General features: G+C 53.2%; 1 protein-coding gene across 1 annotated transcript in view; it reads left to right on the top strand.

Moving 5' to 3' along the window:
* Positions 1 to 20,710, top strand: part of COL13A1 (collagen type XIII alpha 1 chain) — a 92,512-nt gene that overhangs the window by 36,239 nt on the left and 35,563 nt on the right. Inside the window, exons 14-21 of the mRNA XM_028826552.2 lie at positions 999 to 1,025; positions 1,815 to 1,850; positions 13,569 to 13,613; positions 14,526 to 14,558; positions 15,617 to 15,643; positions 18,450 to 18,503; positions 19,291 to 19,377; positions 20,341 to 20,394. Of these exons, the coding sequence (XP_028682385.2) occupies positions 999 to 1,025; positions 1,815 to 1,850; positions 13,569 to 13,613; positions 14,526 to 14,558; positions 15,617 to 15,643; positions 18,450 to 18,503; positions 19,291 to 19,377; positions 20,341 to 20,394 (363 nt within the window). The remainder of the gene's footprint in view (positions 1 to 998; positions 1,026 to 1,814; positions 1,851 to 13,568; positions 13,614 to 14,525; positions 14,559 to 15,616; positions 15,644 to 18,449; positions 18,504 to 19,290; positions 19,378 to 20,340; positions 20,395 to 20,710) is intronic.

Raw genomic sequence — 20,710 nt, 5'->3', positions numbered from 1 at the left:
GTCTCCCTGGGCTGGGCCATAGCTATGGCCGAACAGGGCACCCACCTTGGCTGGGAAGGCCAGCACAATGACCCCTGCAACGCTTGACCCCTACAATGAATTTTTAATTTTTCCACAATTTCTCCCCAGCACCCCACAGAGGGGGATTAGTCTTATTTCTACCAGTTTTCAGATGGGAAAACCTGAAAGGAAGGGAAACTTAGGAAATGGAACCAAACTAAGGCAAGAAAACCAAAAAGCGCTCAGAATTCACTTTTTGCCGACCACTGCCCTTTCCACCCACCCCCCTGCTAACACTTTGGGCTGTCACTCACTGAACCCAAGCCATGTGGTTTTCTTTATTAGATTGTTTATAACAACAACAACAACCAAAAAAAGAAAACCAGAGAGCATGTTTCTTAAACCAATTGCAACAGACCAGACTCAGGCATCATGGCTTTCTCCAGCCCCACATTTGCTGTCCACACCTACACCCAAGGCTGCGGTGGAGCCAGCCTTCCCTGGCCTCTCCCTCGACTCACACCACCTCACTGTGGCCAGCTGCCATGCCCACAGCACCCTGGGCAGAAGGAGACAGAGGGCTCCTCCGCCGGCAGGCAGGACCAAGGGCAAAACCAAGGCTCTGCTGGGCAAGGCCAGCTTTCTAGGGAGGGGTTCCAATTAGGAGGTGGGTGAATGAGGATCTGGACCAAACCACACTGTCAATTTAGCATGATGCCGCTGACCTACTTTCCATGGGCGAGCACAGCAGAGTTGCCCACGGCGCCCACATGGCTGCAAAGAGGGACATAAGCCTGTTATCCCCACGTGCCCTCAGCAGGTTTCAGAGCCCTTTCTGGGGTCCGCTACCGCTGTTGGCTAGCATGCCTATTCTCTTGCCATAGCTACTGGGGGCTACTCTGCCCCTAGGGTCCACTGTAAGTATGGCTAGCCCCAACCATTTACCAGTGGAAACCAGCTCTACTCACCTTTTTTTTTTTTTTTTTTTTCTTTCACAGGGCTTACCTGGGCCTCCTGGACCAAAGGTGAGTGTCCTTCTGGGTGATGTGTTGAACAGGTGGGAGAATTCCCTGACTGAGGCAGGAGCAGAGAGGGATCTCAGCTGAGAGATGGATCAAGCTTGACCCACTTCCAAAACACCACCCTCCTCTTACGAACTAATTTGATTCCAACAAGAATTTCACTTCTTGTGTGCCCAGGCCAATGAAGCAAGTGCTACGGGCCTGCATTGAAGGCACAGTCCACCATCTGAGGAGCATAGTGTCTAGCTGGAAACTCTAAGCTCATGCCCAGAACACCGTCACAATATCCAAATAAAATAGTGTTTTATAAGGAGTCAGAATGGAAAGAGACCTCTAGGGTCATCCAGTCTCCAGAGAACCCTCACCCAGAAGCCCACAATGTCAAACAGGCTCTCCCTTTGAAGCTGGGGGCCCTGGGGCTCTGGGGACAAGAAGATGCCAAGCACTAATTGTGCCCAACTATTTTATACATGCAGAAGCTGAGAGCCCTGGGGGAAAGTGGCTTGTCCATGTTCAGTGGAATCAGGTCTCCTGGGTCCCTACCCAAGTGACTCTTCCCACCATTCCTCAGCCTCTGCAAAGTGGAGCTGGTTCTCAAGAGTAGAACAATCTATGTTGGCCTCAGAGGAAGCTAAGAGCTGTTGCTCCTAGGAAACCTGGAGATGAGTGTTGAAGGGGCAGTGGGGCTTGGAGTCATTGAGAGGAAGAGAGATGGTATTGCGTGGGGAACGGCACAAGTCAAAGTTTGGCAGTGGGAAAACCTCTTTAATGGCCTTCTCTTTATTTCCCCAGGGAGACCCAGGGATCCAGGGCTACCATGGCCGGAAGGTAAGACGGAGGAGAAGGATCCAAGTGGGGCAGGACTTTGGACAAAGCAGTGGCCTACTGGACCTCAGACCCAAGAGGGTCTCTCCCTTCCAACCTAGATGGCTGTGCCTGTACAGAGGCAGGCCAGGTTCTCACTGGCCCCTGGAGGGCCTGATAAGTGGGAGCCAGATTACTGGGATCCAGCTAGGCAGAGTTCTTTCTGTGCTGAGCAAGGATGTAGGACATGAAGGGGTCCAGCTCTCACGGGCCAGAGAGTCAGAAGCACTCCTGCACAAATAACCCCAGTGAAGGCAGACTTTATTAAGTGCTACTGTCACAAGGCATGGCGTGATTAAAGGAGGTAAAGAGACAAATTTCAGATTGAGAGAAGTTTGGGAAATATTCTGGGAGAAGACAGCCTGAGAACTCAACCTTGATGAATGGGTGGATGTATCAGTTATCTATTGCCGCATAACAAACCATTCCAAGTTTACTGACTCTCTGTCACAATTCTGTGGCTTGACAGTCTGGGAATTCTGCTATTCTCACCTGGGCTCACTCATGCAGTCACACCAAATGACAGATAGAAGGGTGGGAGGGGACGAGATGGCACCATTCACATGTCTGGTGGTCAATGCTGGCTGTGGGCTGGGGGCCCCTGTTCTCCACATGGCCTCTTATCCTCCAGGAAGCTAGACAGACTTCCTTACAGCACAGCAGATCCAGGACAGCATTCAAAATGGGCAGGTCCCAGTGCAAAAAGACTTGTCACATATCTGCTTGTATCACATTTTCTAATGTCTTATTGGTGTGGGAAGAGTCTTAGGCTCTACTTCTTCATTGGAGGAGTAGAAAGCATTTGTGGCCTTGTTTTTTTGTTTTATGTTTTTTGTTTTTTGAGACAGAGTCTCACTCTGTCACCAGGTTGGAGTGCAGTGGCGCGATCTCAGCTCACTGCAAAACCTGCCTCCCAGGTTCAAGTGATTCTCCTGCCTCAGCCTCCTGAGTAGCTGGGACTACGGGTGCGTACCACCACGCCCAATTAAATTTTGTATTTTTGGTAGAGACGGGGTTTCACCATGTTGGCCAGGATGGTCTCAATCTCTTGACCTTGTGATCCGCCCACCTCAGCCTCCCAAAATGCTGGGATTACAGGCGTGAGCCAACACGCCCGGTTGTGGCCATTTTTAATCTACCACTTTGGCCTTCAACCAGAAAATATGAATGGAAACAATATTTTAGATAGGTAAACAATTTGAGCAAAGACCCAGAAGCAGTCATTACAACAACTATAATAGCAATAATAATGTTATGGTAGTCACTACTTACTGAACACATACTATGGTCCAGGCACTGTCTTTCAACACAAACTGCATTATTTTTAGCCCTAAAAGCACTCTGTGAGGCTGGTATGACTATTCTCCTATTTTAAAAATGAGAAAACTGTGTGTCTTGGTCCATTTAATGTTGCTATAACAGAACACCACAGACTGGGTAATTTATAAAGACAAGAAACTTATTTCTTACCATTGTGGAGGCTGGGAAGCCCACGGTCAAGGAGCCCATATCTGGTGAGGACCTTCTTGTTGTGTCATCCCGTGGTGGACAGTAGAAGGGCAGGAGAGGGCGAGAGAATACGAGCAAGAGAAGGCTGGGCTTGCTTTTACAACAAGCCCACTCTCGCAATCACATACCCACTCCCACAATAACTAACCCACTTCCAAGATAACTAACCCTCTCCCACAATAACTAACCCATGTCCATGATAACCAACCCACTCCCATAATAACTAACCCACTTCCACAATAACTAACCCACTTCCATGATAACTAACCCACTCCCACAATAACTAACCCACTTCCACGATAACTAACCCACTCCCACAATAACTAACCCACTTCCATGATAACTAACCCTCTCCCACAATAACTAACCCATTTCCATGATAACCAACCCACTCCCATAATAACTAACCCACTTCCACAATAACTAACCCACTCCCACAATAACTAACCCAATTCCATGATAACCAACCCACTCCCACAATAACTAACCCAATTCCATGATAACCAACCCACTCCCACAATAACTAACCCACTTCCATGATAACCAACCCACTCCCACAATAACTAACCCACTCTCACAATAACTAAACCACTCCCATGATAACTAGCCCACTCCTGCAATGACAAACCCACTCCCACGATAACTAATCCACTCCCACAATAACCCACTCTTACAATAACTAATTCACTCCCACAATAACTAACCCGTGATAACTCCCACTCCCACGACAGCAACATTAATTTATTCACGAGGACAGAACTGTCATAATCTAATCACCTCCTAAAGGTCCCACCTCTCAACACTGTTGCACTGGGGATTAAGTTTCCAACACAAGAGTTATAGGGGACACATTCAAACTACAGCACTGGAGCTTGTCCAAAGTCTCCTGGCTCATAAGTGGCAGAGCAGGAGTTCAGTTCCAGGTCTGGGTCCTTCCCATGGTACCACCTGCTGTAAAGAGCACAACCCTGCCCTCCAGACCCTGGCTGGGAAGCTGCTAGAGCCTTCCAAGAGGAGAAAAGAGGCAGGAAGGAAAGGCAGCAGCAGGAGAGGGGCAGAAATGTTGGAAGGGGAAGAATCACTCCCTGCAAAGCACATTCCTCGCACGCTGCAGTCAGGAGGTTGCCATAACCACATGGCTTTATGGGTGCCTGGTGAATGAAATGGCAAGACCTGAGAGATCTTTAATTAGTTCTACATAAACTAAGACATTTGTATTGTATCAGGAAGTGGAAATCAGCCCCCGCAGTTGCCTCTATCCACTCACACAGACTCATAAAATTTACTGCCTCCTGGTGCAACGCGGGGTCGGTTTTTCATTAGCAGCCAGGCCAGCTCTTGCTTGAAAGAGTTGTGAAGGAGTTGCAGGGCAGCAGAGGGTCTCCAGGCATCACGGCGATGCCCTTGGCTGGCATTATACCATGACAGGTGTCTGCATTCTGCTGCAAACTGCAAGACTGATTCATCCAGAAAGGGGCATGGGGTCTGCTGTCCTGAGTACGGAGAATCCTCTGCTTGGGGTTAGGGTGTCCTGATGCTAGAGGGCCTGTCCCGGGAGAGTGGCGATCCTAGACTCAAATTGTAGGAAGAAACATTTAACCCAGGCTACATTGAATTTGCAGAGAAGACCAGCGTAGCCCTGCTGATGGGGGAGCACTTCCTGTCCCCAGGACGTGGGAGATTTGCTCAGAGCCTCCCTGCTCTTGTGCGGAAGAAGGATCATACTTCTTTTGCATGACTAGAAGTAGAGCAAGTGCCAATAAATAAACTCTACGAGAAGGGCAATTCCAGCTCCAGAAGAGGGAGCTTTCTAATCGCCAGATGCCTTGGGAAGGTGGGAGGGAGTTCTGGTCACCAGAGGTGTTCAGTTAGAGGCTAGATAATGACTGGTCCAGGATGTGTTTAGAGAAGTCTCTGCATCAGCTGGGAGACTGGATTAAAATCCCTTCCAGCTCAGGGAAGTCATAGCTTCATGGAGACAGAGTCGGCTCCATACCCTTAAGAGAGGAGCCGCTCTGAGCCTTGTGCCCTGACCTTGAGAGGAGGCTCTGTCTCCTTGAACCTTCGTCCACGCCTTTTCTCCGTCCACATCCAGGGCTTGTCAGAAGCATCCCCACTCCTAGGTCTCACGAGGCACTGAGGAGAAGACCCTTCCCCTTCGTGCTGGACTCTTGCCTCCCAACCCTTCTTTCTCTGCCAAACCACCCTCTCTGCTTTTCTCCAGTGGCCTCTTCTCATGGAATCTGGAGGGGCTGTGAGGCCATCATGCCCCATCACCACCTCTCTGGGTCACTGGAAGGTTCCCATTGCCTCCACCTCTCCCAGCCTATCACTGAGTCTTTTCAGTAGGTGCCACTGGAGCCACTAGCCTTGCAAAGCCAACAGCCCATGGCTGGTCTGGGCACCCTTTCCTCTGTGCTGGCCTTTATCTGCTGGGACTCTTATCTTGCCACCAACTCTCCACTGCCTCCAAGTCCACCAAAGGACAGAGGGCTGGCACTGGGAACTATGACCAGCAGCAGATGGCCCGTCACCAAGGACTTGAGGTCATTCCTTGGGAGGCTACAAGTGCCTCTCCCATTGCCCCAGCCTCACCGGGATGGCAAATGTCTTGACGCCAGTGATCACCATGGTCAGGCAGAAGTTTGTTCCCCTCTGAATCTTGAGATGAAGCGACTTTTCATCTTTGGGCAGTGCAGCAATATTTCACATCTCTACTTTAGAAAGTTCATTTTTTCAAACTTACTCAGTTCTTACCATGGCTCAGTGGTTACAGGATACAATCATTATCCTGATTGTATAAATGAGAGAGGTTAATACTTTGCCCAAGGTTGCACAGCTGGTAAACAGCCATTCTGGAATTAGAAACCAGGCCTCATCAGTCCAAGCCTTGTGGCCAGTCTGTCTTTGCACCCTGGTGCAGAAGTTAAATGTCTGCTCAGGGGACTCACCCCAGGCTAAGCTAACTGCACAGACCAACCCTCCCAACCTCCGCCTACTAATGGTTTCTCTGGGATGTGGAGGAATGTTCCCCCACCTCCCTTCTTTTGCCCATCAGTCCTCACTTTAATTCTTTCCTCCATGCTGTGCTCTCTGCTTGGAGTAAGGCCCAGGGAGGAGGCACTAACATGAAGGGTGGCTTGGTCTCAGAGACTGGGAAGATGAGTTTGCCCTCCCTCACTACCCTGGGGAGGAACAGTGCCAGCAGCTGGGGATGCCAAGCTGAGACAGGGGGCATGTGACTGCCTCTTGAGGTCAGGATGTGAGCGGGACCTGTGGGGTAGCTGATGGGCCCCCAACATGAGCTTCCTTGCTTCACCCCAGAGATCTGACCCACTTGGAGGGACGGACACCTTTCTGACACCATAGCCTCTCAGCCTATGAAGTTTGCTAATGTCCACCACCACCCCCAGCAGCTGGACTGGGCCTGGCATCCTCTCAAAGGCCAGCCAGACCCACAAGGCAGGCTTCTCCACCAGTTCCTTGAGATAAAAGCCCAGTGTGGTCAGTGGCCCCTGTGCTGCCCCCATGCCCCAGTCGGGGCCAACCCTCCCGCCTAGACACTGTGAGTATTGTTGTGCACCCATGTGGTATCTATTTGATCCAAATTTATGACACTGATCTACTTTAAATACGTTGCAAGATGCAAAGCGTGTTTAAAACATTACAACCTTGGCTCTCTGTCAAGAGGATTGACGAGTATTGTCAGATTGTATGTGGATCACAAAACCTGGTGAGCGCTTATCTCTAAGTACATCAGAGCTGGTCTGTTTGTCTCACTTTGGGGGCGCGTTTGATGTCTGTGGTGGTCTGGATGTTAAGCCTCAGGGTTTGCATGAAGGACCATGGCTGAAACACACATTCCCCTCTTTCAGGCTGTGGGTTTCAGACCAGAGGAGGAACATGAGGGCTTCAAGCTAGAGCTGCTTGCAACTGCCGCTACCCCTCCTGGAGGCCAATGGGGCTCTCCAGAAACAGGGATGCCCTGGGGAGGAGATGGGATGGGCCCTCTGATGAGATGGCTAGAGGGCTGGGGAAGGGCACGGGGACAGAAGCCCATCCACCCGGCCATCTCAGCCTTCATTCTGTGGCCGTGCTGGCCCTTCTCCTTGCCCCTTCTCAATCCTTCAGCCAAAGGGCATGAGGATTCTGATCTGCCAGCCAGAGCAAGGGCCCGTGTGGTGGACACATTTCTGTAGAATGATAACTCGTGCAATTGTAACTACCTTACTGGCCTCTTCAACAAGCCAGGCTATGTACTAGGCACTTTGCATGCATGAACTTATTGAATCCTTGTAATGACCCTGTGAGGTAGGTTTCACTCAATTCCCAACTTATGGACCAGCATACTGAGGTTCACAGAGACCATTTTCCCCAAGGTCCACAGCTAGGAAATAGAGAAGCCAGGTCTGTGTGATCCCAAAGCCTTGCTCTAATGACTTTACTATCTGCCTCTTAGCAACCCTTAGGGACGCCATGGTGATTTCCAGTAGACCTTCCCCCAGACCCCTCCATGAATGGAAGGAAAGGATGTAGCAGTTGAGCTGTTTTCGTTCTTGTAAGAGAAGGCTGGATTCAGGTCTTTCTCTGAGCCTCCAGGCTCTCTGGGAGCAGTGTCTGCAGAGTCCGCGGCAGAGAACGGGGTGTACTTGGTGTGTTGCTCTTGCCAAAGAATTAAGGAAGTGGAGTGCTTTACCCATTGGCACTGACTCCACCCAAATGAGTCCCCCAGGGAGTTGGAATGGTTTCAGGACTCCAGTAAAGCCTGGAGGAGGCAGTTTGCCCCAACCTTCCACGACAGCTATTCCTGAAACCTTCCTGCACCCCTCCTGCTCTTGTAGGACCTGAGTAGCCCATGCCGTTCCCACTCCCACTGAGTGCTCCGTGCAGATGGAAGCCATAGATGCAGGAGCCTGCTAGTGCGGGGACAGCATTTTCTTTGAAAGCTATGAAATCCTAGTGGGGACATCCAGACTATTCGCATAAAAGATAAGAAAACTAAGATCTGGGCCTCTGATCCGAGACCTTGTGGAGACTAAAGCGACCCCAGCCCCCACCCTGAGCACTCTGGGCTCTGTTTTTCATGCACTCCAAAGTCCAAGATTAATTAGAGCTGACTTTTCTTTTTGGAACTAACTACAAAATCAACCGATCTCAAATTGAGATTACAAGCCAGCCGCCCTTCCAAAGCCCTGGCCTTCAATGGGGCACCCAACCCCGGTAATTCCCCGGATCACTTCCTGCCGGCCCTAATTACCAGAGGACCTGGAATTTCCGCAGTTCTGGTCCTCTCTGGTGTGGAAGCTGGCTGGAGCAGGGAAGCGGGAACTGAGCTGCCTTTTTCCCGGAAGGAAGACCTGGGAACTCTTTACAGGGAGAAAACCATTAGCCCTCCACACCTGGCTTTTCTGGCCTGGGGAAAAGACCCTGGTCCAGGCTTCAGGCTTGAGCCGTCCACCGACCACCATCCCTCCACCCCCTCCCTGCAAACTCCCCACACTCTCAGGCAGGCCTTCCTCCTCCGTTACAGAGAACAAAGAGCCTGTGCCACCAGATGCATTTGCTCAGGGCCTTCCAACCCAGACCTGGCTGCAGCAGAACCCAGGCCTAATCTTAGAGAACTTCGTTTACTTCCCCGTGCTTCCCTGGCCTGACTTTGGCTGGGAGCTGACCTTAAAGCCCCCTTCCTTCCTCTAGACTGTGCTTTCTTGCCAAGTCCCTGCCCAGCTTGTTCAACAAACAGTAAATCGCCAATTGAGAGGCTACTCCCACAGGAGCAGAGCACGGCTGGTTTATGCTCCAAGGAGCTCCCTTCCGTTCCATCATCCCTGTAAAGGACGCATCCTCCCACCTGGAATCTGGGACCAGAACAGAGGACCTATCAATGCTGTGTGGTGCTCAGGGGCAGGGCCCAGCTGGGGAGTCTGAGTGGCAGCCTCAAAATCAGGGATGGGACAGGCCTTCAAGGCCATTCAAAGCAAATGCCTCTCTACCCACTTGTGCTCCCCTAGAGCCTTCTCAGGCACAGTGACTACAATCTACCCCTTCCTGCATTGGTTCTTGGCACTGAGGTTAAAAAGCCAGCCTTGCAGTGGGGTGGCTGGATGTTGGCCCGGGAGTCACAGCTTCTGCCATCACACCATGCACATGGCTGAGACCTTTTGTAAGGCTCAGAGCACCCACTTCTCCAGCCCAAGTAAGGCGGCTGAGAGCCCCCAGAGGAACCTCTGAGTCCCTTCTGGGGAGACAAGAGGAGGCAGAGGTAGAGGAGGTGAATCGAGGCCTGTGGGCTTTGCTGGACTGAGTGAGCCAGGCCCTCCGAAAACCAAGACAGTGATGAGTAAGTGGATGGAAACTGAGCACAGTTACTAAGACACTTTTTAAACAGGAAAACCTAGGAGGGGAATTAGAAAAGAAGGAGCCCCTAGACAGGCTTGCACAAAGACATGCCCCAAGGAACAGCCCTCTGAACAGAGGTGAGCCACCATCCTCCTCGGGCAACAACCACCCCCACTTCCTCCCCCTGCCTCCTGCCTCCTGCACATGGGCCCCGGCCACAGCGATGCTGGAGTCCTTGATAATGACTCTCACCTCACCGTCTTCCAGGAACCAATGTTTTTGGCTTTAGGAGAAGCCCCGTTCCCCAGTTCAGAGGTCAGGCAGGGGCAGGTCCCTAGAGACAAGCCCTGGGGAGTGAGCCTAATGAGAGTGGAGTGAGCAGCAGAGCGAGGTCAGCTGGGGGAGGCCAGTGGGGGCGCCCCTGCTTCCTGCCAAGCAAGGGGGTGGGAGGGACGGAGGCCCTGCGATGGGGATCAAGGAAGCCTGGGTCATTTGCAGAATTAAGAGAATTGACCCAGAAAGGAGGGAAGGGGCGAAGGTCAGCCACCCTAACAAGGAGGGCTGCCTCCCGAGGAGGCTCCCGGGGCTCTGATTTCCCCGAGTGCCTGATTGTGTCTTTACACACTCACATCAACAGGGGCTGAGGACAACCCCAATTAGCCTGGAGACTCTCACGCTCCGGGGTTTTGCTCTGCACAGTTTCTTCTGGGACTGGAGACAGAAGCCCAGAGACAAGCTTGAAGCAGACGCCACCTCCTCCCTGCAGGAGCACCCCTGTGGGTAGGAGGAGGGGAGAGCAGAGACCCACTGAGACCGCTCCTAGAGCTGCATTTTTAACCAAAGCTAAGAGTCCCTTCCCACTCCACAGATCCTTTTTCTGGAGCTACCAACCAAGCCAAATGGCACCTCTCCAGCTTTGGCCTCTCTCCTTCCAAAGGGCGTGCAGGGGAGCAGAGACAGGGCTGGGGTGGGTGGGAAGAGACAGGAGCGCCAGTGGATAGGAGATATCTGATCTAACCGCACTTTGCAACCAAGAACGCTGGACCAATGGGAGAAAGTGGCTTATCCGTGGTCACTTGCACTCCCAGCCCAGCTCCCCGAATTGGAGGTGGGAAGAAGAGGGCAGGGGCATTGGTGGGAAAGCAAGAGAAAAGATAGAGAAAGTGGAAGAGAGGGATGACGGGGGCCTCGGAATAGTCAAGGACTCCCAAGCTGACCTCCCACCTGCACCCACACCAGAGGACTGTGGAGGCCTCTGTACTGAGTCAAACTGGTTTAGTCATTCAGAATGTTAGCAGGGGGCCCTCCAAAGGAAAGAATGACAGGAGCCCTCAGCTGGTACTACTGAGAGGGCTTGGAGACCGCTGTGGCCTGAGTAGCCAGACTTCAGATGAGGTACTGTCGCGCCCTCTGCCGGCCGCAGAGCAGCTGTGCACACAGGCAGTGAGCTTTTCTGGGCATCCTGCGCTGAGCTGCCCCCACACACCGACCCCTGCACTCTGATGGGCCACAGACCTAAGGACCCCCCTTCCCCAAGCAAAGAGGGGCTCTGCTCTGCTTTAAGGCTGTTTGATGGAAGCAGACAGAACATCAGTCCATCTGATATTTGGGTTGGCCAAGAGAAGTGAGCACCTTGGCATACGGACAACAAACTATCCAAAGCCCTAGGCTGCACGACCTTGGCAATCTTACCTGGCCTCTGTGAGCCACGGTTAGCTTACCTGTGAAACGAGAATAACATCCACTCCCACACTGGAAGGGATTGTTGGAGGTGGAATAGAGGAAGGTTGTAAAGCTTTTCAGTCCAGGGCAGACACATGGCAGCTGCAGTAAGTGGCTGTGCCCTTCTCTCTCAGTCCCACAAGAAGGAAGTTAATGTCTAGGGCAGGCCTTGGGCTCTGGATTTTCAGCTGTGGTAACTTCCTGAGTTTAGCTCTGCCATCCCACCTGTGGTTCAGGGGTCACTGGTGGAGTCATGCTGAGAGAGGGCTCTGGCATTGGGAACTAAAGATTCTAGGCCTTTTGTAGAATTTAGAGACTTGGCCCAAAGAGGATAAAAGCAAAGCTATCTCAGGCAGACGTAAATTTGTGTGTGCAGATTACAAACGCTAAGTGGTCCCTGCCGCATTGAGGATGCAGTGCTGGGTAATAGGGGATAGCGAAAAGCTTCATAGAAGAGATAAAAGGGCCCCACTCCCATCAAACAGCCTCTTCAGGCTGAAAACAGGGCAGAGCCTCTCTCTACTCAGAGGCCCTCGGGTCTGTGGCCCCTAAGGGTGCAGGAGTCAGTGTGCGAGGGCAGCGCAGCCCAGGGTTCTCAAGCACTGGCTGCTCTGTCAACCAAGAATCCAAACGATGCAGGGGTTTTCAGTTGAAGAAATGGCAGAAAGACACAACTGTGGAAACAGTTGGTGTTTTCAGGGACACAGAAACTAGTTGATGCACCCCATGATATCAGGTGATGAGGCTAGGAAGGAAGCGGGGGTCAAAACGTCATGCTCAGGAACCTGGTCCTTTTCCTACTGTCAAGAGCAGGCCAGGGATGTTTTAAGGCAGGGGTCTCGCTATCCAGCCTGTGTGTTAGGGAGCTTAACTGGACACTTGCATGGAAGACCCATCACCGAGGAAGAGGATGAAAGTACTCTAGCCTTGGTAAGGAGAAGGAGGGACCAGGACCTCCTGTAAGATGGCAGGAAAGGGAGAGTGTGGACAGCTGAGAAGGAAGCCAGGGAACACCAGATCCCCTCTGCCTTTAAGCCTATGGGAACTGCAGCCTGGCCTGGCAGCCACAGCAGTCACACCCAATGGGGCAGCTGGGCCGGGAGCAGGATTGTCACACTCTGTGTTGCCCGTCCACAGTGCTGGCCTTCAGATGGAGGAAGTGGCAGCAGGCTGGCTGCAGTCACCTGTTGCTGGACACCATCCCGGGCCCCAGCTGGGGCTTCGTGCTCAGGCACTACATAGGATTCAACTGGAACCAGGCATTGCCCTCCCCCCATCCCCTGATGTAGCCAATGATAGTCCTGACTTACCTGCTCTTGGCCTCCCATTTGTCCCTGGCTGTCATCTCCAACTCCACCTCCTTGCGGTGTGTCGTTCATCCTGATCTCACCCTACTCTCACAGATTTGGCATTTTCCTGGGGAAGTAAAGATGTTGAACATAAAGGTAGGGCAGTGCCAAGATGGTAGAGCAGCCCTATGCTCTCCCAGAGAAGCAACAATGGACAGGTGACCCTACCTGTGCCTCCAGACGGGTAGGGTCAGAAATGGGTGCGGATAAATGGGCAGCGACACATGTCCTTGGGAAGAGTTAGACCCAGAGGACTTGGAAGGGAAAGGAACCCCAGATGAAAAGAGAAGAGAGCTCCTGTCTGGCTCAGCCAGAAGGTACCATCCTAGCAAAGCTGCTGGAGTGAAAACGAGGCAAGAAGTCCCAGGCAGGGACCGGAGGGAAGGTGTGCAGTAGGTAAGCGGCCAATGGGTGGCTCCTGCCCCTGCTCCCGTCCCACAGCCCAAGTTCCAGGTACAGCTCAACCACGGAGTGGTAGGTAGATCTTGGGCCAGTCGCTTCCCTTGCTGAACTTGCATTCCACTAAGTGAGCCTCTCTCTCTGGGGGCCTTTCCTGCTCTGTGACCTGTAACTTGGGCCCTCCTGGAAGTTCACATAGCTGAGGGCAGGGGCCCACACAGCTGCCACCAGCAGGGTCCTCAGAGCTCAACATGAGCGGGACAGCCATCCCAGCCTCCAGACAAGCCATTCTCACCAATGTCTTTGCAGGCTGACAGGCCCCGAGTCTGGTCCTCTCCTCATGCTTTCTCATTTCTTCCTCCAGGGAGAACGGGGCATGCCAGGGATGCCCGGCAAGCATGGAGCCAAGGTACCTCCCCCTTCCCCGCATCCCAAGCAGCCCCAAGGCCCCTCCCCCAGCGCCCATCCCTCTCTCCCCAGCTCCAGGGACACTCTGGAGTCCCAGTTCTTTGGGCCTCCTTCTGCCTGCCCTGGCTCTCCCAGCTGCAGCACTGTGGTCTCTCATCAGTGCGCCCTGATGTGGGCGGCCTCCTCCTGGGTATCTCTGGGTCATAAAAAGCCATTTCAGGTACCCCTAGCTCCACTGCAGTCCTAAGACCCAAGTGGAGAGTAGGGACCCCCAAAAATCACCTCCACTTGAGATTTACTAAGGGGCACTTTGGGCATCATATATCTCTCCAAGTAGGTGGCCTTGGGCTGATACGAAAACAGGGTTCACTCCAGCCACTCCCCAGTCTGTGAGGGCAGAGATGCGCAGAGCTGACTGTGAGGGTCATGTCAATCAGACACTGGGGACGACTGTCCTGGTGAAATCAGCCCCTTTACTTTGTCATCTACTCTGCCCCCCTCTCCTGTGGCTTTCCATCCTCCTGCCCTCTCCCCTCCCATCTCCTCCTCCTTTCATATTCCAATGAAGCTCCCCCTTCCACCCCAGGGACCCCCTCCCAGCCCCATCTGGTGCCCCACAGTCCCCACTGTGCCTCCTAGGAGAGGCCAGGAGCCACGCAGGTGGTTGGGAAGCCCAGGGAGCCCTGCAGACTAAGCTGCACAAAGCCCCTTCCTCAGGGTCCATTCTCATGGCATCAGCTCAGCACCCCCACCTCCCAGCGGGGGTTGGTGGTTGTGGGGTTGGGAGGAATGAGCGGTCCTCCTTCCCATCGCACCATGGGGAGGCTGTCCACTGCACCGCCCCCCCCTACCCTCCGCCGCTGCCCCCTCGCTGCAGAATGTCTTTGGACCTTTTTTTGTCTCTCTCTGCCAGGGCACTCCTGGAATTGCCGTGGCTGGGATGAAGGTCAGTGGACTTTTGCAACCAACACATCAGGGACAGGGTGGGAGAGATGTGAGCGGGCAGAGCTGGGTATCTTAGGCTCAGTGGGGTGGCTGGCAGACCAATGAGGGGGCATACAGGATTTGGAAACATTTTTCTCAAAGTAACATTTGTGCCAGGTGCATAACCTTGAGCCACAGATGTGTGACTAAGCCTTGCAAGTAAATAGCGAAGGTTTCCTGCCTCAACTCACTAGCCTGCCAAGGCACCAAGGCAGCAGGAAGGCAGCCCAGATCTTTCCTTTATGCTCTGTAATTCAGTAGCTATATGCTTCCAAAGCTTCAGAGAGAGCAGGAGTTCATCTCCAGAACCCCCACCCTGACTGCCCATTTGGTTGGCAGGCAGATGCGAGGATAGCCTGGAAAAACAAGTGCTCAAATTCAATCTTCACAGCAGGTGCACTTCCAGGGGGCACCATGTCCAAACCAAATGCCCATTCCTTCCTCTCCTTCCTCCTGGGCTGCCTCACTTATGCTCCCACCTGCCACGCCCCTCACCTGGGGAAGAACAGAACCTTCTTTTTTTTTTTTTTTTTTTTTTTTGAGACGGAGTCTTGCTCTGCCGCCCAGGCTGGAGTGCAGTGGCCGGATCTCAGCTCACTGCAAACTCCGCCTCCCGGGTTTACGCCATTCTCCTGCCTCAGCCTCCCCAGTAGCTGGGACTACAGGCGCCCGCCACCTCGCCCGGCTAGTTTTTTGTATTTTTTAGTAGAGACGGGGTTTCACCATGTTAGCCAGGATGGTCTCGATCTCCCGACCTCGTGATCCGCCCATCTCGGCCTCCCAAAGTGCTGGGATTACAGGCTTGAGCCACCGCGCCCGGCCGAACCTTCTAAGGGTCAGTAGCCTGATAGGCCTCCTTTGGCCTGGGACCTGATGCCTGAACAGAGAAGAGCCGGGGCTGGCCAGATGTTTCACTAATCCCACCCCGACTGCCCCCCACCCCACCTCCACCAACAGGTGCCTTGCTCATTTGTTTCTGCTTTTTCTGTGTCTCACATTTGTTTCTCTTTTTCCACACAGGGCGAGCCAGGGATCCCAGGAACCAAGGTACTGATACAGAGAGAATGTTCTGGGCTGCACAGAGCATTGGTCATGGGCAGAGGTGGGAGGCGCTGCTGCTGTTTTGCTCTTGGTCCCCCTGAGGCTGGCCTGGGGCTGGGGACCTGGCTGAGCAGAGAAGGGCCCACTGGTCAGGAGCACACTGCAAATGCCTCCCCCTCCCTGGGTCCTGGCCTGCAGGCATGCCAGCGGCAGCAGGCAGTGACTATTGTCCCCTGCACCTACAGGGTTCTCTTTCCCTCTTGTATGACAATAAGAGATGTGACAAGAAAAAAAGTTGAGAAATACTAGGTTAGAAATATTACACAGGTTTCTTTGCTGCAGACCTTCTCAGAACCTTTAATTTGCTAAATGTGCATTGAGGAGCTCTCAAAAGGAAATATCTTATGTGGCATTTTCAAAACTTTTTTGACCAGAACACCCTTTTTTAAAGAGGAAGAGCTTAAGGGACAAGTATTCTGGAAATGCTGGTCAATGATCACTGCCCATCCTACCCCTCACTCCCTGCCCCATCTTCTTATCAGTGACTTTCTCTTCTTACCCCAAAGGGAGATCCAGGAGCAGAAGGGAAGCCGGGGCCCCCAGGTTTGCTGGGAAAGAGGGGGCAGAGGGTAGGATATCGTGTATTTGAGCGTGTGCCCCCTCGTCCTGGCCTCACCAGTCCCCTGCTCCCTGGCCTTCCTCCGTGGCTGGTGTGTCGCCTGCAGCGTGCTGTTGGTGCATGTGTCCCAAGATGAGGGGAGTGGCAGGATGGCCTGGCCAAGCTTCAGAAACCCACCTCAAGAGCACACCCACTCTCCTGGGCAGCCTTGATTACCCAACAGAAAGCCCAGCAGAAGGAGGAACCTGCCTCCCTCCACCTCTGCTCCCTGAGGATCTCCATAGGTCAGGACCCACATCCTTTCCTTTTCCACCTGGCCTGCTTCTGAAGGATGCCCAGACTAAGCACATCTGCAGGAGCAGCCCAGGCAAGACAGGGCAGCGGGGACTCCCTCCCACTGCCAGGGCCTCTGCCTGGCCCTCCACAACCCCTCTTGGCCAGCCTCAGGCCACTTTACCATTCAGCTGCTACCCTGGGGCAGGTGCCAAGGAGAAGACACCCAAAGACTTGGTGTGGTACCTTTTGTGGCTCCAGCTGGAATGAATGTTCATTGAGACATCTGACCAAATTATAAGCCCAGAGCCCTGAGCTCACATTATTACACATGAGAACTGCCTCTCCCCTGGGCCTTGGGTAGCAAAGCTTCTTGTGCTGACCTGATACCCCAGCCCTGCTGGTGGGGTGCTCTTGGAAGCTCACCTGATATTGGACACTGCTATGCACTGAATATGTCCCTCCCAGACTCATATGTTGAAGCCTCCAGTGTGGCTGTATTTTGACAGGGCCTTGGCCTTGGGGAGGTCAGTAAGGTTAAATAAGACCATAAGGTTGAGGCCCTAATCCAATAGGATTGGTGACCCTAGAAGAAAGGGAAGAGAGAGAGAGAGCTTTGAGAGACCTTTCTCCCTCTCTGCCTTGTGAGAACACAGCAAGAAGGCCATCATCTTCAAGGCAGGAAGAGGGCTCTCACCAGAACCTGGCCATACTGGCACCCTGATCTCAGACTTCCAGCTTCCAGAACTGTAAGAAAATACATTTCTGCTGTCAAAGCCACCCAGACTTTGTTATAGCCGCCTGAGCTGACCAAGACAGCTGCTCTGTGAAGCCTTTGTGTCCCAAAAGGCAGAGCAACTGGGAGACAGGGGCTCAAGCCGCCTCTGCCACTGACTTAGTAAGGGGTTGGCCACCAGTCACGTAACCTCCTGGGGCTTCCCCCGCCAAATCTGTGAAATGACAATGGGGTTCAGTATCTCTAAGGGGCTCTATGATTCATGTCATGGGGGAGAAAGGAGTTCTTCTGTACTGGAAGAAGCTGAGTAGGTAAGTGTATTATTTTGCTAGGGCTGTGGTAACAAAGTACTACAGGCTGGGTGGCTTGAGCAGAAGAAATTCATTGTCCCACAGTTCTGGAAGCTGGAAGTCCAAAAGCAAGGTGTTAGCAGGGTGGGTTCCATCTGAGGGCCAAGGGGGTGAATCTGCTCCAGGCCTCTCTCCCGGCTTCTGGAGCTTGCTGGCAATCTTTGGCATTCCTTGGCTTATAGACGCATCACCCCAATCTCTGCCTCCATCTCCACATGGCATTTCCCTATGTGCATGTCTGTGCCCAAATTTCTCCCTTTTATAAGGACATCAGCACATTGGATAGGGGCTCACCCTACTCCAGTGGGACCTCATCCTAACTCATTACATTTGCGATGACCCTATGTCCAAATAAGATGAGCTGGTTATAGCTAGAGGCAGAGAGGGGGTGTTAGAAAAGACGCGGGGGCCTTAGTTGCTAAGCATTAAGAATCTGAAGAAGAGCAGAGTGGTGAAAAGGAATTGCTTGCCCAACCACTGGTGTTCTGAACTGCTCACCTCTCCCAGGAGATCCCCAGGATAGACTAGATGCTTCTGACCTTTGTTATGATCTGTGGCCCGTGTGACTTCTCCCCAGCATGAATGACAAGGGCCCGGGTCACATGGGAATAAGGAAAGCAGTCATGCAGATGTCACCAATGCGAAGTAGCCCATGGAAGTAGCCAGCCTGGATGGGGGCCAGGAGGAAGTGGAGCCCTTCGGAAAGCCAGCCGGGGGCAGAAGCAGGGAGGCAGGAGCAAGGGAAGGCAAGGCCCTAAGCTGTGGGGCTGGTGGCTTCCCAAACCTGCTGCAGAGACAGTTCCTAACCCCCCCACTGTCTGCATCTCCCTGCAGGGTGAGAAGGGGGCTGAAGGCTCCCCTGGGCTTCCTGGCCTCCTGGGGCAGAAGGTAGGTGTTACTCTGAATGAGGGTTCAGGTCCTTTGTCACCCACATCCCATACCCAGCCCTGCACATCCACACGGGCCCCAGCATTGGATGTGTCTGTCTCCCAGACTGCAGGAAAGGCAGCTGGAACACAGACAGATTCTGTTTGTTGGGGGAGAGGGGCCATAGGCAGGCCCTGATTGGCAAAAATAAAATGTCTAAATGTAAAGAATTCGGTAGCGATGACCCGGTCAGATTTCTTTGTACCAGCTCTGCAAATGCATCCCACAGTTCATGAGCTCTGTAAGATATTTAATTTAAAAATTTAAAAAAAAAAAAAAAAAGATGAGGCCAAAATAAGTTAGGGGAGGTGTGCATAATCAGATGGGCTCCTGGAGAGTCGCAGTGCTCCTCAGCCTGTTAGAGGCTGGAGCACCCTGCAGTGGCGGGGTCTGCAAAGCCTTATTTAATGCTGCATTGCTTAACATAGTTTGGCCACCAATAACAATGTTATTCCCCATTTTGAATATTCTCAACCCACTGAGCAGTGTTCCATGGAATACGCTTTGAGAAACACTGCTCCAGACCCAGTTTCGAAGGGTCCCTTGTGTCAGCTCTAAACCTGTTGCCCTTCAGTACACACTTCCAATCTCTCTTCAAATCCCACGGCTGGATCAGACCAGTCTGGGGTTCTGAAGGCCCCTGGTCGGTCCCCAGACATCCTGGGGCCCACACTCCATAGTGTCCCTCCAGTGCTCAGCCTAGACCTTCCTCCACACCAGGGACGCTAACTCCACCTTCCACCCTCAGGGAGAGAAAGGCGATGCTGGCAACTCCATTGGAGGAGGCAGAGGGGAACCTGGCCCTCCAGGGCTCCCTGGACCCCCAGGGCCAAAGGTGAGTGTTCCCTGGAATCAGTGTCGGGGAGGCATTTACCTGGGGACTTTGTCTTCAGCCCGTTCTCGGGGACTCTACATCCCGGACATCCCGCCTTCTCTAGCCTTCCCCTGCTCCAGATGTGTGGTTTTCCCCATGGATTCCAAAAAGGTCATTTGGACCCAGCGCCTGCTTCCAAGCAGATAACAGTTGGACCTTTCAGAGGAGAGGTCTTCCCTGGGGCAGATGGATAGTCCCAGTGACTCAGATGACTCTGATGTAACTGAGTCAGGGCGCAATGGCTGCAGGACCTCAATGGCTGTGCTGTAACTGAGCGAGGGACCGATGGCTTCAGGGCCTCAGGACAGCCAAGAGGCCCCCCACCTTGGCTCTGAGTAGGTTGCAGGTCAACTATCAGCTGGGCCCCACCTGGTACCAGCACATCTGGTAGGTGGCAGCAGTGGAGGCAGCTGCAAATGGAAACTGCCCTCACTTTCCTTTTGCTGCTTGAAAAGTGCAATGGTAAGATTTGGGTTTCCCAAAGCAGATGCCTCCTGTGTTGCTTGGTTTACTTTAGCAGCCCTGAGAAATGAAGGGGGTCTCTTTCTTAGCTCAGAAGGAAAGCGTGAATTACTCTACATGACCTGGGGCAATACACTCATTCATTCCGCCCGCATCCACCTGCCACGGGCTGGGCTCTGCGTGGGCCTAGGAGGGCCTGGCAGGGCAGAGTGGACACCAGTAAAGGGTACAGAATGCAGGGGAGGAAAGCAGGGATGGGCTTCCAGAGGAAGCAAGACCTGGGCTGGGCCCAAGGGTGGGTAGGAGTCAGGGAGGTGGAACAGTGGGAGGTGCTGAAGCCATCGGGGAAAGAGAGGCCCAAAGGCAACACCCAGGGCATGAGCGGCAAGACCATCTTTTCCCCCAGAAGCAGCTGTCCAGGTGCCCAGCATGCCCTCATCCCAACTCTCTCCTCTTCCCCAGGGAGAAGCGGGTGTCGATGGCCAGGTCGGCCCCCCAGGGCGGCAAGGAGACAAGGTACAGAGACCCTCACATCCCAGAGCTGCAAGATGAGGGTCAGCTTGGGAGGTCAAGAATCGTCCCAGCCAGCCCTCAGGGTATCCCTCAGGGCCCATGGCTGACTGGCCATGACCCCTGGCTTCCCTATTTCCTGGTTGGCTTGGGCTTTAGAGAGTCATCCACTGAGACAGCAGTCATGCAAAAGCCAGTCTAGGGATGGGACGCTTGACCAGGGAGTGACACAGAGCTTCCCAAGCCACTGGTAAATGAGGGGCTCTTGCTTCTCTCCAGCTACTCCCTATGAAAGGCTGCTGCGTCCCTCATGAGTTCACAG

Source organism: Macaca mulatta, chromosome 9, assembly GCF_049350105.2.
Source record: "Macaca mulatta isolate MMU2019108-1 chromosome 9, T2T-MMU8v2.0, whole genome shotgun sequence".
NCBI classification, from domain to species: Eukaryota; Metazoa; Chordata; class Mammalia; order Primates; family Cercopithecidae; genus Macaca; species Macaca mulatta.
Note: the sequence above shows the minus strand (reverse complement) of the source record. Positions and strands in the feature narration are given on the sequence as shown.